At 36.3% G+C, this 17,909-nt stretch overlaps 1 protein-coding gene across 4 annotated transcripts; it reads right to left on the reverse strand.

The window, feature by feature from the left end:
• Nucleotides 1-136: 136 nt before the first annotated feature.
• LOC126378668 (trans-1,2-dihydrobenzene-1,2-diol dehydrogenase-like) lies at nucleotides 137-16,917 on the reverse strand. Of its 4 annotated transcripts, none has more exons than XM_050027050.1 (7): nucleotides 16,680-16,917; nucleotides 16,237-16,295; nucleotides 7,998-8,205; nucleotides 6,139-6,430; nucleotides 4,927-5,173; nucleotides 2,141-2,291; nucleotides 137-1,100 (listed from the first exon to the last, which is right to left on the reverse strand). In XM_050027050.1, exons 2-7 carry the CDS (start codon nucleotides 16,252-16,254, stop codon nucleotides 997-999), a joined length of 1,020 nt encoding a protein of 339 aa, XP_049883007.1. In that variant the 5' UTR covers nucleotides 16,255-16,295; nucleotides 16,680-16,917; the 3' UTR covers nucleotides 137-996. The 4 variants fall into 4 exon arrangements, with proteins under 4 accessions (XP_049883007.1, XP_049883015.1, XP_049883022.1 ...); XM_050027058.1 differs by lacking the exon at nucleotides 16,680-16,917 and adding an exon at nucleotides 16,470-16,592; XM_050027065.1 differs by lacking the exons at nucleotides 16,237-16,295; nucleotides 16,680-16,917 and adding an exon at nucleotides 11,154-11,440.
• Between the last annotated feature and the right edge of the window lie 992 nt (nucleotides 16,918-17,909).

Consider the following 17,909-nt stretch of genomic DNA (forward strand, 5'->3'; position numbering starts at 1 on the left):
AAAAATTATATCTCAGGTATTTTGTACATAAATCAAAAGCGGTTGCATGTTTACTTTTATTTTTAATGTTTGTTTATTAGGCGTTTGCGTGCGTTTTGTAGTATGGCAAGGTATTAAATTAAATAAAATAAAATCATAGCATGTTATGGCGTTTATTTTCAAATTGCAACACCCATCTCACAACACACATGGAATCACAGTTAGTTGAGGTAAAATACTGTATTATTTAAAACATTAATGTGCGTATTCCCTAGTCATAAAAGTTCAAATAACAATTTCATATCACAATGTACAATTCCGACAGCCTCCGTGGTCTGACAGCCTCCGTGGTCTAGTGGTTAGAGCGTTAGGCTCACGATCTGGAGGTCCGGGTTCAATTCCCGATGGGGACATTGTCGAAATCACTTTGTGAGACTGTCCTTTGTTTGGTAAGGACTTTTCAGGCTTGAATCACCTGATTGTCCGAAAAAGTAAGATGATTCCGTGCTTCGGAGGGCACGTTAAGCCGTTGGTCCCGGCTATTAGCCGTAAAAACACCTCCACCAACCCGCAGTGGAGCAGCGTGGTGGAGTATGCTCCATACCCCCTCCGGTTGATTGAGGGGAGGCCTGTGCCCAGCAGTGGGACGTATATAGGCAGTTTATTATGTATAATTCCACACACTGGTACTTATTGCTATAATAATGAAGAACGCTATTAAGGCAGATTTATCACTCTTTTATGGTTCTAGATTATCTTTATCGGAATAAAATTGTTCCATTGTTAAACGTATCTTTGTTCGTAACTTCAGGTGGATTGTTTCTTAAGATGTCTATCTTTTACCTATAAGTATATAATATTTTTTAATTAAATTGCATCTGCAAATATAGCCTCATTGAATACTTTTGCAGCTATCCCTATTATTCTATATAGTTTCGTTTCTTCGTGGTACGATCACATTTTGTATACTGGCATAGTATGTTTGATTTATAAACCTTATTTGCTATGTGGTCCATATCAAAGGCCATTTTCTAAAACACCAAGCTGTGCTCTCATTGTATCGGTTAATTTTGACAGTAGCACACTTTCGTCTAAATTCATTTTCGGACTCTCTTGAACACCTGCAAAGAGGAAAAATGTACTTATAGTCACAAGTGATAAAGTAAAGATTTTAATGCATAGTAAACAAGACGTGCACGATTAGTTCCACTGTTTAAACAGCCATATTATAAAATAATAAAACGCGAGACGTGCTTATAAAATGCAAATCTTTTTATGGTACAGCGGCTGGTTGAGCGCGTAATTGCTTGTAATTATTTGAATGTTAAAGGGTTTTTTCGAAAAGAAACAAAACACAATATTTATAGCTTTAAAAATCTTCCAAATGTAAAATAAACGGAAATTCTGTAGAAATGATGACGTTAGGGTGCTCCGTCAACGCAAACATTCGCCTATAATGTAACGTTACAGTATTATTGCCCTTGAGAAAATAAATGACTAGTACTACATCATGCATGTTATGAATGGATATTGCATTTTATTCATGAATGCAGTATTGTATTGAGCGTGAAGGACGTTACTTCGGCACAATCCGCTGTTCAAATCAACTTAGGTAATGATTCAATCACTAAGTGATAAATGTGTTTTTTTTTCACAATGCGATATTGTTTTAAACCTGCTATTCTAGAAAAAAAATTCAAGTTATACTTTGTGGTCTTACATAAGATATGTATGGCCTGTGATCGTAAGTTTAGTTTACTACGAGTAGGTAGGTGCTATGGAAAATCTCCGTTTTGTTCATAAAATTTACTATGCATAAATAAGTGGAACTATAAATAAATTGAAAATGAAGCGTTGGACATTTTTTTGTTTCTTTTTAACGTGACTTTTTGTAGAATTAGAGAATACATTTTTTTATGTGCACAGAATCATCCATCAAGTCACCATATATTCACTGATTACGTACCACTATTATTATTGAAACAAAGGAATACAATCATATAATTTACGTTGTATGCTGAGGCATTTCACTGCGAGTTATAAACGAAGGATACATTAATAGGTGATGACTTAAATGGTTCTGCTACCCCGGTAGGGATTATGACCATGAGTTCGTACAACAAACGTATGAATAAAACAACAAATAATAAACAATACATACCGGCATTTATACAATCCCAGCATTCTTGTATCTCGTAACTAAGGCCCGCGCTATTGTGGAAGTGGAATTTATATTTCCCTTTGGGTAGCGTCCACTCTGTGTTGTTTGCTGCCGATATATGCAGCACTGTTGGACACCAGAAGTAATCCAGCTGGAAAAAATAAATAAAGTCATACATAAACATAAACTGCCTATATACGTACCACGCTGCTCTACAACGGGTCGGTGGGGGTGTTTTTACGGCTAATAGCCGGGACCAGCGGCTTAACGTGCCCTCCGACGCAAATAATCATCTTGTTTTTTCGGACAATCAGGCGATTCAACCCTGCAATATCCTTAATCAAACAAAGTACAGTCTGATTTTGTCAATATCTTCATCAGGAATCGAGCCCGGACCTCCAGATCGTGAACCCACCGCCCTAGCACTAGACTACGGAGGCTGTTAGGTCATATAAACAGTTTGGGTATATCCTTCCCATAGACTTATAATATTCTGCATATACTTAAAATATACTGTAATTATAAGTCTATGATGTATCCACATTGACACTAGGCCACATATTACTTCATAGTTACTACAATTAGGCGGACAGTCACACGCGCGTATGAGTTTTCACAGCGAGCAAACGAAAGACCAAACAATGTGTTCGTAGTTCATTTCACGTTCCCAGTTCGTTCCATTCGCAGTTGGTCCGTTACGTCTGGGCTAGTTACTTAATTGGTATTGGTGGAGTTTTGAATTGGAATCCTGGGCTTTACAAGTATATAAAATACATTTTTCTAAATGCTATATATACGGATTCAAACGGCGTAGTTATTTATGAAGAACGTATATACGTAGATAAGTAAACTGCAGTCTGTTAATTTCGGATCAAAACATAACTTTGAACATTGGACATTCGATTATCTACCTAAGTAGATAAACAATATCTACCAGCGTATTACAAACATACATTTATATCATTTACTACAGAATACCGTAAAACGTGTATTTTTCCATACTAAATTAAGATGTAAAGTAAACAAAGTTTCCATTGTAAATGAGGCCATAAAATCAAACTCTAAAAAACGTGGCCTTTCTCAACGTCAGGTTTAAAAAATCGATAAACCGACTTTGTTTTTCCAGCTACGTTGTACTGTCAAGGTTAACCCAAACAAATAAAAATAATGGTCGGCCATTACAGTTCCAATGGGACGCGGCAACGACAGCCTTTCATTCAGCCACAATTAAAATGACGGAAGTGGTCATTTCAGTGGGAATATAATTGAGTCAACGCTGAACGCTATTATTATGTAAACTACATGTAGTTATTATGATGATATTCGCACGGATAGTCGGAATAGCTGTGAGCCGTGGTAAATTGAGTGTTTAAGAGTCAATGCAGGTTTTTAACGGCCTCCGTAGTCCAGTGGTTTGAGCGTTGGGCTCACGATCAGGAGGTCCGGGGTTCAAATCCCGGTGGGGACACATCACGAAAATCACTTTGTGATCCCTAGTTTGGTTATATGACATTAAAGGCTGATCACCTGATTGCCCGAAAAGAGAGATGATCCGTGCTTCGGAAGGCACGTTGAGCCGTTGGTCCCGGTTACTACTTACTTATGTGAGTAAGTAGTCGTTACATGAGCAATGTCTTGCCTTTGGCGGCTCAATAGTAACCCTGACACTACGGTTGATGGGGTTGGTAATCCACCTCACAACCCACACGATAGAAGAAGAATGCAGGATTGTTTTGAAAATGTTTGGTTGAGATTTGGGAAACCTCGTTATTGACTTGGCGAACAGACGGATGTTGCCAAATGTACGCTGAAGTAACGATGGAAAGATGCTATCTGTGTTTTTTCAACCGGTTGTGATCGAGTTTTACCATCTAGTCAGGCATCCTCCTACGTTTATCTATTGTACATCTACCTACGTAATGTATTTAATATTGTAATCGATTAGAAAGTACGAGTGGAACGCTGTCTAATCTGGATGCATACCGGTCTTAAGGCACCTAATGGACTGTTCTAATTTAGTACCTAGCGAAATATCCTGATATTAATGCGAATGAGTATATTTTTACATTTTATCATCTACAGCACAAGGAATTGCTAAGGGCAAAATATATTCATAGCGTATTCGTAACCGAGACGGTAATTATTAATATTCAGGTGAGTTGTTAATGAGTGGAAGACACGCACTTGCTACGGTAATAAAGAAGATTTATATTATTATTAAAAGTTCAAAGTTGAATTCATTTTCTTCGTACAGTTTAACACGCATACGCCGCATTATTCAGGGTACAGGAGTAGCACGCATCCGCATATTGACGGGAAAATGAGTCAACAGCATAAGTTTTATTCACCGCGTAGTCCATACCTAGGGTTGGATCATTGGTTGGTTGGTGATTAACGCGTCGAACGCGATATGCGGATATCGTGCTACGGTTACTGGGTTCTTCGAAATTCGAAAATCTTCTGGTTTAGCAAGCCAGAGCTAATAAAGCCAAGCCAAGTTATAAAGATATGTATTAAATTCGTAAGGTTTAGTACGATCTCCTGAACCGGCGTGTGTGTTTAAAACGATTTATGCATGTGGAGGAAGAGAAGTTTGTCAGGATCGAAGCAAATATAATTCCATAGTCTCTGCTTACCCCGGTGAGAAATTAGCGTGAGTTTACGTATGTATGTATTAAATTCGTTTGCTGATAAGCGAAATGTCGAGCGCTGAGGTTTCCCGCCACAACAATAGCAACCTATTAAAAAAATAACAAAATAAATATATGTAATAGCATAGGACTTACCCCGATTGATCCTTTAGTGCCAATAATTTCAGCTCTATTTGTCATATTGGCGCGCGTGTGGGCTGAGAGCGTGGCAGTTCTTCCGTCTTTATACTTCAAGGCACATGATATGGACTCGTCTACGCCAGCCTTACTCAGGTGGCCGGTACAGACGATATCTGTCGGTGGTTCCTTGTATATGAACTGGACTAATTGCAACATGTATACTCCCAGGTCTAGGACTGCTCCTCCCCCCAAGTCCTTCATTCTGAAAGTGTTATTACTTCACTGCTTGGAATGTCTTTTGAAAATGTTCCATAAATAAGGACATACATAAACGTAAAAAAGGTAAAACAGTCGCCCCACTGCAAGGCACAGATTTCCTTCTCACTCGTACATATCATGCTAACTAAAAATACTCTACAGTGTGCAAAATCGAATGTCGTGATTTATGTTTTGGTCCAACTTTATTTATTTGTGAGCTTTATAGCAATACGGCTTACCGCCTATCACGCTGGTTTAATAGAGAGCTCGGTAAAGCATGGGATGGTTGTACCTCTATGTTGTTTCTAGTGAATTTTACTGTAAATGGCCTAGAAAGTATGCGTACAGTTTGTAAGTAAACAACAACAGTATTGTGAAAAAAAAGCAATATTATAAATAAACTAGTCGCCGAGTAGATAACAATGACTTTACTTTGTGTTTATTTGTCGATATTCGTGACTGTTGTGGAGAATATTTGAATATGGAACAATACAACTTTGTTACATATCTGCCTGCGTGTCACACATTGTAACACCCTTCTTTTGTTTATGGAATAGGTAGTATATAGCTGTAGCTTTGATTACACGATAAAAAAGTGTCCATTAGTGTGCTTTATCACTGACGTTTATAATGGAGACTCATTCCACATGATTATACAAATCATAGTCATTTATACGCCATGACAGAGCAGATTTTGAATTTCGAATTTGAATTTAGATTTAGAAATAATATAACGTATTAAAACAGCATTATACGTTCTACTGCGGGGCACAGGCCACCCCTCAATCAATAAGAGGGGATATAATAGCGTACTCCTTTTTATAGCAACATATTTATTATACCTATATTACCTATACATATTATACCTATATTAATCAATGGTGTACTCCATTACGCTGCTCTAGTGCGGGTTGGGGAGATAGACAACTATACTGGTTAAAAATCAAAGTGAATAAGGAAAAATCTTACAGGTTTCTTTCAATCTCGTTAATTTCGACTCCGAACTGTATGCTGATGTGGTAGATGTCTCCGAGTCCTCCCGACGCTATGTGCTGGTCCAAAGCATCGTAAGCGGGGAAGAATCGTGACCACATGCCTTCTAAGAGGAAGAGCTTCTTCTCCCGAGCCAAGTCCACCAGCGACTTCGTCTGTTTGTACGTCATCCCCATAGGTTTCTCGCATAGGACGTGTTTGCCATTGTCCAACATTAGTTTAGTGATCTCATAGTGTTGCAAATTCAATACGCTAACGAAAACAATGTCTGGAAATAAGAAATAGTCGCTGGAATTATCCAGGCTGATGCAATAACCAGGTGCTTGGATTGTAAATTGAACTGGATGATGTAACCAAACGAAACATTCGAAATCGTAAATGTTTATTTTGGTTGTACCGTTAAAAGATAACACTTATTCAAACCCAAGATTCTTCTATTTTAGTTATTAAACAGAAAGCAAAAGTTTTTGCTATTTTAAAGAGGAAAACATATCCGTACTTATTTAGAAATATACTTTGAAGATTTCTCAAATGTATAAATAAATCTACGGGTGGCAGGTATGTTTACGGTATGTTCATATTATCCTCAATTTTATTTTTTATTTAAAAAAGCGAGTTGTAATTTATACGGTTCTAAAGTTTTTAACTTTTTTACTTTGAAAGCGTTCAATTATTTTTGGATAAGTACACAAATAAATTGTTCAAACACGATTAGAAACTTTGAAGGTAAATTGCAGTGCAGGGCATAAGTAAAAAATCTTTGAAAAGATTAAATATCCGTATTGAAACGAAACAATATTGGTGCGATATAGAGATACAAATGCATGAACTGTTGAAATGAGTGACGTATGACTGACTACACTCTATTAACCTCTACTTGAAAGAATGATGTAAATGATTGACAGCGAATGACGGTTTCAACATCTTGTTTGGAACGTTGGCATTGTTCTCTACGAATATCACTTTACAATGTGTAGGAGAGACAGGGCAGCCATCTTACCGTGATTAACTTTTGTAAAACTTAAACGATTTTTTGGAATAAAAAGTAGTACCTATAACGCTATATATAAATCTACATACATACATAACATAGCCTTTACACTTCCCACTGCTGCTATTTACTTTTGTTAGCTATTATACATCCCACTTCTGAGCACGGGTCTCCCCTCAGTCAAACAGAGACGGTATGGAGCATACTGCACCAAGTTGCTCTAGTGCGTGTTGGTGGAGCGTATCCATAAATGTATGAGTCTTAAATTTAAATCATCCTATTTTATTTCCAACGCAATTTTAGTTTATTCCTCAATAGAACAACCTTTATCAGCTATTTGTGTGAATATCGTCTTGTTATCGTCTACGTTTTGTCACCTGTTCGTTAAATCACATGCGTCACTTTCAATGGTTTAGTGTTTAGACATGGAAAGATAAACGTTAACTTCATACTAGTATAAGATTAAAATGAAGGAATAATAAACAAGATTATAAATAACACTATTCGATAATCTAATAGTGATAACTATTGCGATTATAAAAGCGCCACTCGAATTTTGAAAACATCTTATTTATTTCAACGTAAATTGTTGATTTAGTAGAATTCATAGTAGTGTGTAATACGCATTGTGTCTTAAATATTACCACGATTCATTGCATGTGCCACTTTTAAAAAGAAACAATTAATACAGCATAGTTTAAACCAAAGCGAATATCAGAAATTGACACAATAATCTCACAAACCTTACAATGCATACTTGACGTTGGTACCGATGAGGCGATCACATCTACATGTCTCTAGCACGAGAAACAATAGGACATAAACATTATCTAGGGCAGTTTACCTATAGAGTCGTCACAAGCCAGTGCCTGGTAGCCTTCGTACGCCGTGTTGATTTTGTGGAGCGTAGCCAATCTGTGTACTCTTTCAAGGTCCTTCCCAGCGATGGCGACCACTTTGTGCTGCTCAGCCGGCAATGTCTCGAGTGCGGTGAGGAAGTCGTGAGCGATCATACCCACACCCGCTATGCCCCATTTTAGCTGGATACCCATCTGGAAACGATTAAGTTATTTAATGCTTTGGTAATGTCCACTACGCAACTATAAAGTTGGGCCGGATTTGGCGTTCATAACTAATAAATTGTGTCGCTGTCTATCTCAACGGTCTGGCTAAGACGAAAATGTGTGGATGGAATGGCATTTGAGCTGGTGTAAGTTAACCTATTAAGTCAAGCATTTGAGAAAATGTAATTTATTTTTAGACCGGTTTTTATATATTATGCTGCAAAATCAATAGTGTAGTTTTACGGAACATAAAATACAATGATTGAATACCTTTCAAACCAATTTAGATATTGACTAAATGTAAAGTTAAACCCTTGTACGATTCAATACCAAGCGCCTGCGCTTTTAAATGGTGCTAAGTCAAACGCATGACGTAGATTTATTACATGTGGTTAATTCTAACTTCACATAAATTAGTTTTACGAGTGCACTCCGAAAGTGGCATGTCGCATGTTAGTTTAAGATTTATTTGACGTAAATAACAAACTATGTGCACTATTAAGGTAACTGGGCATTAGTTTAAGTCACGTTATAGAGGTCATGAGCCATGTCTATGGGTATAGTCTATGTAAAAGAGCATTTAAATGTTACACGAGTACATTTACATTACATAATTAAATTATTATATAATTTGTTTATTCTTATTGTGTGGGTTGTGAGGTGGAATACCAACCTCATCAACCGTCACCAGGGTTATTACTGAGCCGCCAAAGGCCCTGACATGACTCATATAACGACTACTTACTTACATCAGTGAGTAGTAACCGGGATCAACGACTTAACGCGCCTTCCGAAGCACGGATCATCTTACTTTCGGACAAAAAGGTGATCAGCCTGTAATGTTTTTGTGATATGTCCCCGGCGGGATTCGATCCCGGGGCCTCCGGATCGTAAGCCCAACGCTCGACCACGAGGCCGTATAATTTGTTTGAAGCGTGAGAACACGTTAGAAGGGTGTTTCCCATCCGACTGATCAATCAAGCCAGTAAGTAAGATTTCTTTTTCTTCTTCGCCATACTAACCTGACCAATTGGAAGGGTGATTCCCGTTTGCCCGATCGTTGGCCGATCAATCCATCCAGTGAGTTTCTTTTCTCCTTCACCTCACTAATCTAACACTCAGCGATTATCGAATATCGGACGAACGGGAAACACGTTAGGTTCATAACATCATGAACATACCATCACTGACTAAGCAAAAAATACCATATCCGATTTTCTCGTGCTGTGTGATATTGACCGCTTAATTGCCTTCGATATTATAAGGGAGTAAAAACCTACTGGGAAAAAAATACTGGGCCAGCTATAAATGGGAAATAGTATAAAAGTTACGTAAATAACTGCGTATTTATATTTTATCATAAATTGGTTAATAAAAAAAATAGTACCACTGTATCTTTGTCATTGACAGATGAGGCAGATAACACTGTTAGTCAATCATAACGCATGTAAATTATATGATAAGATTGTAGGGCAAAACCCTTCGTCTAGTTGGTTATACATGAAAACAATCTATTTTTAACATTTTATATGAATGCGAGTATAAGCTTCCAACAAGGTCTTTGTGTAAACCTTCCTTATATAGATAAACAATATTATAAGTAAGAGATTGTGAATTGGATACATTCCCCTGATTAATAAAATATTAATTTCCTGATATCGCTTTAAAACACAATTCATTTGTCAGAATAGGTTTCGAAAAGATTACTAAATCTTTTAAGGGGCAATGTATACGTTTTTACAATAAGATTCCCATTGACATTCAGAATTTGCCTTTCAACTGTTTTAAGACAGTAGTTAAACAAAAACTTTACAAAAAAGGTTATTATAAAGTTAGTGATTATTTAGAAGATATGAATGCATGGGATTAACTGTCTGAGAACCGATATTAGGCAGCTAAATTACTCAATTGTATACCAATATTTTATGTTTTATGCTTATTTTTATTTTTTTAAAGAACGTCTAGGGCCCTGTGCCGAGGTTTTTCTTGCAGCTTCTTTTCCCCGGCTATACAGGTTGTGAGAAGCTGCAGTAGTTTTAGGCGGATGAGACGTTCGTTATGTAAAATTGACGATTCAAAGTGTAACTATGTTACCTACTGAATAAAGATATTTTTGAATTTGAATTTGAATTTGAATTTGAAAACGAACTTGTTTTTAGTAAGGAAGAAGGGATATTTCGATGAATAATAGTAGGTATAGTATATAAAACAAATAACATAACATAATATATAAATAACTTATATACGTCCTACTACATACTCCACCACGCCACGCTGCTCCACTGCGTACTCCAGTGGAGGTGTTTGGGCTAGTAGCCGGGAAGTCAAATAGATATATAATTTTACGTAATCTACCCGGGTGGGCAGAGCCACAGACGACGGTGACAATTGCATGCAATTGGTACTGAAGTCCAAAGATGGGTATTGTAATAAATATCCATATATACACGAGTAAAAAGACCATCAACATATAAGATCACGACTATATTTCCAATTGGGCTTAGAATGAGGTACATTCATCGCAAGATGATCCGAGTACCCACACTTCATCGAGCGTTTATGTTAGACCAACGTCATAGGCGGTGACACGTATTACCATCATAATTGGAAAGAACATAGTCCTTTAGCTGACTTTTACGACATGCTGCTAAAATATCGCTTGACAAATTATTATCACGTGTTTTAAAGGCGAAGGAAAACACCGTAAGGAAATCTGTGTGTCAGAAAAGACATTTAAAGATCTTCGAAAGCGCGTTAAGTTCAACTAACCCGCTCTTAGATCGTCATGGTACGTTGTATTATTCCTTAGTCATGGTAGAGTATGTATGGGCCACACCCCTTCCTATTAATAGAGGGGTGGCCTGTCGCGACTAACAGTGGAACAAATATAGGCCGTTTATGTTATAATTTATGTAATAAAAATCATAATATCTGACCTGGATATTTAGCTCGTGTGCACTCAACTTACGCGGGCGAAGCACTAAAGTCCGCTCAACAGATGAAATTTGACGCGCGATCCAGTACAATTAAACGTAACGCTACACCACCACACGCACCGGCCGAATGAAAAATACTACAGATAATAAATACTGTGGTGTAACCTGCTATTTTATCGGTGAAGATTTATCGTTGATAGCCCGGTAGGTATAAGTTATCGCGACATTTCTCGCCACCGTTCGTGGACTCTTTGTTTTTTTTAAGATTTGTTAATTTTCTTCACGGAAAAAAATATCCCGCAATCATTTTCGGCTACATATAACCAAGTTGTTTAATTTTAACAAAGTTTGCAGGCTCCCTCCGTATCAAGTCACTCGGTTGTAAATGGCAATACTTGTTTATTTCTAGTTGTTATGCTTTTTTGTGTACTAGTTTGGAACAGCACTAGTGTTCTGTGATTGTCCTCGCATGTTATGGTTGCGGAGGTCTCATAACTATGTGCTAATTGAGCTGTAGTACTCCTACTATACAGTGCTTATACAAGTTGTATAGCGTGTTATTTTTTCAGTACGATATTGGAGGTACATTAGAAAAAGTTGCAAAAATAATCGTTTAGCTGTTACGAGATTCCCTTCTCTATCGCGTAGTCGACAAGAAGAATAATCACAGCATTTACGAATATGTTTACCTATAAATAAGTTAACATAATTTAAAAATAAAATACAAATCCTGCGTCTTTTACTACGAAAATAGACCGTATAAAATAATTTAAGGAAAATAATTCTTGAAAAAGTAAGATTTTTAAAGGTCGCGTTTTTTTTGGTTTGTTGACCTTTGTACTTACTTCGTCCGACCGTAATCTGTAGCTAATTGGAAATGATTTTCAATGTTTAAAAGAATCTCCTATTTTTGGACATAACATGCTTTTTATGCATTGTACCTTGGCGATTCAGTGAATGAACTGTATATATAGGTAGTAGACCATATGACGTCAAGGATTGTGACGGTTTCTGAACTAAAAGTAAGTGAAGCGAGTGAGTTATTCACCACTAAGTAGCTTGCTCACAATGCTCACAGAGTAGGTCGATTATCGATGTAAAATTCCGTTTATTCCGTGTTACACTTACCATGCTATTGATGCTAACTAACCACGTCATCATAATTTCTACTAAACGGCTAAACATTAGCTGACTGTGTCAAACTTCGTTAAGTTTTGTCACTTGTTTACAATCAGCTTTTAAGTAGTCTAAACCTGACACTGGTGTCCCCCCTGGGGATATGGGGTCGGTCATCCACTTCACAACCCATAGAAGACGAGGAGTTGACTAAACCGAGCAATTATCAAATACGATGACTACATTGATCATCTTATTACCATTGGAGATTTTGATACTTAATTACGATTTAGTAAAGAAAATCTTATATTATTGGAATACAGATGTCGAGATTAGACACCGGAAAAGATGGTGTGATGAGACGACCTTAATGGCTATCGGAGGGATCGGCCGGAGTTCACATAGATTGACCAAGGAAACTCACCGGTGGAGCCAAATAGAGTAAATAGGATAAAAGAAGATTATGATACATCCTATACATTTCCAGTGGTCATGTCAAGTGGGTAAGTGGCAGTATGTTCACGTAACATATTAGTCCACAACACAGTAGGTATTTATGGTATTTTTATAGACACGCCACGACGCTAACTGCACTTGATTGATGTCGTTGAGATGAAAATAAATGTTATTTTCGTCCAATTCTATGGATACCAAAATAGAGCGGCATTAAAGCACTTATATGTTTGTGTAATTGCAGGTTTAGTATAAGATCAGAGTTTAATAAACGACTTACCGGCACGGTAAGTAAACTATATTCTATATTCGTGTAAATTTCGAGGCAGAGAGAAGATTGACCGAAAACATTTCGAGGTATCTGTTTTTGAGGATACTATTTTAGAAGAAACGCAAGAACGCCAAATATTACTGCCAAATATACTTCAGGGGTAAAGCACAGTTTAGCGAAGAGGATGATTATTTTTATTCGTGATCCTAGCAGAGATGACAAGAAGAAAAGAAGAAGCTCCCTTGAAGTATAATTGATTTGAGATATTATAGCGTGTAAAAGAAAATGAAGTGCACTCATTACAATGCCAGGTTCATTCGCTTATCTCAGTTCCAAATATCATAAAGAAGTACTTTACAAACAGATAAAATCAGAGTTCATTATTTCGCTGCGATCTTGGAATCTGGCCTCAGGTCGACTGCAGCGGGGCCGATGGCCGTCGAGTCCAATGTGCGTGTTTTCATTTATTTATTATATTTTATGCGACGTGACACACCCTCCATCGAAATAAAGCTGCTTGCATATAGCCGTCAAATTGGCTATATTGAGATTAATAATTATTACTATTTATATTGTGTGCACGTGGGCACTTTAAGATGTTTATGAAGATAATTTAGCCTTGAATGCAGATTCAAGATAGACAAACCTGGCGTGCAAATGTGTGGGGAAGGTACTTAGTATAGGATTTTTTTTTAAATTACATGCATACTCCATAGTGTGCCGTTATACATACAGGTAGCCCGTTCCGTACTTGTGTACGGGGAATAATAACTATAATGGCTTTCACCTGGTAAAATTACCTGAAATTGAATTTCTTTGGATCGTTCTAAACATACCTACACCCTTAACCCGTAATCCGCCTTTGGCTAGGGCTATTAATTACGAAGTTAATGACGAATAAGTACTCTACATCTAGAGTATTATTACCTGCAATATTCAATTATTGCTTTACGACGGACGTTTATAAATCAACGCATAACTAGGTTTAAATTGGAATATCACTCTCGAGAAAACGTGTCGCCACATTTGAAGGACGGTTGTTGTTTTTCCAGCTATACGCTATTTTGGTATGCATCATTTCGCACCTTTCTGCCAGTGTTATACAAGCAGCAAAGTGCTAATTACATACAAATGGTTATATTTGCATCGTCACGCTCATTCAAGTTATGTTATGACCCTATTTGCTGTACCTACCTGATTTATATTTTGCTCTACTCATAACAGTAGGGTATACGACCGAGATGCCCCCAAAGGGGTGTGCGAAGAGAATCCTGCTTGTTCATAAATCCTTTTAATGAAACCCTTAAATATAGGTATGCTGAATTATGTAATATTAAATGGACGTGTGTTTTACTCTGATCAGATCATGTACAGTCATGAGCAATATCATGTACCCACTTTAGAACCCTGTCGCAGTATCATATTTGACATTTAATGAGACTTATGGTTTAATTTGTCAAAAAAGTTAATGTGACATGGTTTTAAAGTGTATACATATTAGTACTCGTATTTATGGTTTAAATTAGCTGTTAATTACTAGTCATATTTCTGATTTTCCGCATGGGAAATTCACGTTTCCCACGTGGCACTGCTGTTGTTCGTGCGCTTGATCTTAAAGAGATCTGAAGCGATGATAGATCCACGCGCGCGCAAGCTAGCACGTGGCGAATTAATGTTTGTGAAGATGGCATAACACGCAATCTATCAAGTAATCAACCAATGTGAACTCGCCACAATTAGAAGGCAAGGCTTTAAATGTTAAACGGACGTAATCAACGATTTTTAACATGCCTATCAGTTTCAATGCGTCACGGGCCTTATACGGAGGTAATCGCATACTGTCCGTATAAAACAGCCTTGCTTTTAAAATATGATTCTGCGTGTAAGCTATTTCACAGGAACATGTAATCTGCACTAACATCATTCAGAGGTTAAGACGTTCAAAGTAATCAATTATCGATTTAAAAGAGTAGTAGGTACTTATACTGTCATGATTTTATTTTTTTAATTAGAGTATCTGCTGTCCTTCTACAATTAAAGAGACGAAGTTTCCGTTCGTCTAGTTCACAAAGATCTTTTAATTGCTATAATATTCGCGGGAAAACGCAAAGGCTATTCTCATTGCCCGACTGCAGCGAAGGAAAAAGGAGGGTTATTATTAATTATCGTCAAAAGCAATTGGCTGTACTGCAGCCATTCATTTCATTGTCCACTTCAAAAGAACATGACGTGACAATTAGTTAGAACGAGGTTAGCGCCGGTACAACGACTATTTTTAACTCTATGAGAGTACAAATCATAATGATAGTATGTGCAGTTGGTAATGTTAGCAAATTAATATGTGCATAAGCCCCCTACATACATTAACCTCAAGCCCTTAAACCCTACATGGGTAGCATGGGTGGGCAGTTATTACATTAAATAGATTAGACATGCCTGAGAAATATACACATATTATATAATTTACAAGATTAATTAGGTTTAATTGTTTTTCTTTTTAGTAAGTATATTAAACCTTATTTTCATTTAAAATTAATTATTATAGGCTTAATAAATGAGCACATTAATTTAATTATTTTTAAGGTTTTGAAAAACTATAAAGATGGCAAATATTAAATTACATTGTGTGGAAGATGTTTAAGTAAATTAATATGTTGGGAATAAAATTCTTAATAGATTTAACTACAAATACCATTACCTAACTAATAATATAATTAAGAATACACTGAATGTTTTTTGTTTCTTCTATAGCGAAGATAAGACTCATTATAACTTAAACTTAGTAGAATAAAAAAAATGTATTTAAGTATATATTTATTTAGAATGACAACCAATATGAAACCAAAATATATTGCAGTTATTAAGATAAATATGATTTTGATTGGCTTTTTTTTCATTCTATAGAATGAAATACTGTTGACATAATGCTCTGAGATAAGCCACTGTTGTTAAGATTGTTTTATAAATATGGCAATTACATGTTTATGTTCAGTATGTTTGTATAACATTGAATATGCATTAAATAAATAATTGTAAACAAACATTTTTCCTAGTCTGAGATAAAAAAACTTTTTGGAGATATGTCATGGCTTTAAAATAACATAGCTGGCAAGGAGTAGTTGTATACTATATTTCATTTGTGCCTACCCCTTTGGGGTTACAGGCATATGTATGTTGTGTAAAATAACAGTACTTCTTGTAGATATCTACAGAGTTTGTTAGTTACAAAATAAAATTACTTACACTTTCTTCTTCAGGCATTTTTGCAAAGTTGGATTAAGGCAGGCCAATCAGTACAAAAACTGCAACAATATTAGATAATTTATAAATAATATTTTAGAAAAATGTTTGTCAAACTATTTTAACTATTTATTTATTTTATAATATTTTCTCTATTTTGAAATGGTTAAAAGTTACAAAATGATTAGTTGAGACATTTAAAGTATGTACATATACATATACATTTATAATCTCACGTCTATTTCCCATGAGGGTAAGCAGTCTATAGATTTCAATTGCTTCGATCCTGACATCGTTTAAAGTGCTTAAATAATAGTATTGAAAAAACTAAAAATTTGCTCATTCACGATTTTAATACAATTTAAAAACCAGTTTGAAGATACAGAACGAACTTGTAATATTTCCACTACGCGTTATTGATATAAAAAACAAAGGAGCGTACTTACTTCCAGTTACTGAGCACCAATGTAAACTGAAATCACGAGTTAAAAATCCGCTTGACTCTCCGAAGTCAGCTGGTTATCAGGTGACTGGCTACTTATGAATGAAAACTTTTTCCATTGTCCAACTGTGAGCATTAATATTATACAAAATTCAATGAAGGACGCATTGCTTTTTTCAATAACTATTTTAGTATAATAAAATAACAAAAGAAATTATAAATAATATCACACGATATAGCTACACGCAAAATGATTTTTTTTTTTTTTTTTTTTTTTTGTTTGGTTTTCCCCGAAGGGTGAGGCAAAGGGAACTATGCCCATACAGCCATGTCTGACGTATTTTTTTTCTTGATGATTAATGAAATGATGAAAGGTGATGATGATGAAACCTAAGCCCCCACCCTCGGAGTAGACTCCTACTCCGAACCCCAAACGAATTAACTCAAAAGTCCGCATAAACTTTTGAGTTATGAAGCGGCTTCCTGACACGAAGCGAAAATAGGCAGATACACTTAGTTTATTGAATACTCCAATATAATAACACTCGCGAATGTCTTCCGACTAACTTAATGCGATCATTAACCACAAAACACCACTTCGTATTAATTATTTAGATTATTCAATGAAGAAAGCAACTGTCCCGTTCCCGCCTCCCGCCAAAAAGCCACACGCAAAATGAAAAGAAAATTTTAGAAACGTCAAAACCGAATGTCAGTTGCGTTTTTTTGACATTTTTTTTAGTTCTTTTGAATCTGAAAGACTGACGTCGCGCTATACAAAAAGTAATAATAGCTATTCTGTTCTAATAAAAGTACAGCGATGATACCTGCCTAAAAAATCCCATATGTTCGAATACACGCTGTGTATATCACCTGTGGGCTTTTTGGCGGGAAACGGGAACGGGACAGTTGCTTTCTTCATTGAATAATCTAAATAATTAATACGAAGTGGTGTTTTGTGGTTAATGATCGCATTAAGTTAGTCGGAAGACATTCGCGAGTGTTATTATATTGGAGTATTCAATGAACAAAGTGTATCTGCCTATTTTCGCTTCGTGTCAGGAAGCCGCTTCATAACTCAAAAGTTTATGCGGACTTTTGAGTTAATTCGTTTGGGGTTCGGAGTAGGAGTCTACTCCGAGGGTGGGGGCTTAGGTTTCATCATCATCACCTTTCATCATTTCATTAATCATCAAGAAAAAAAATACGTCAGACATGGCTGTATGGGCATAGT

This window comes from Pectinophora gossypiella, chromosome 2 (genome assembly GCF_024362695.1).
Source record: "Pectinophora gossypiella chromosome 2, ilPecGoss1.1, whole genome shotgun sequence".
NCBI classification, from domain to species: domain Eukaryota; kingdom Metazoa; phylum Arthropoda; class Insecta; order Lepidoptera; family Gelechiidae; genus Pectinophora; species Pectinophora gossypiella.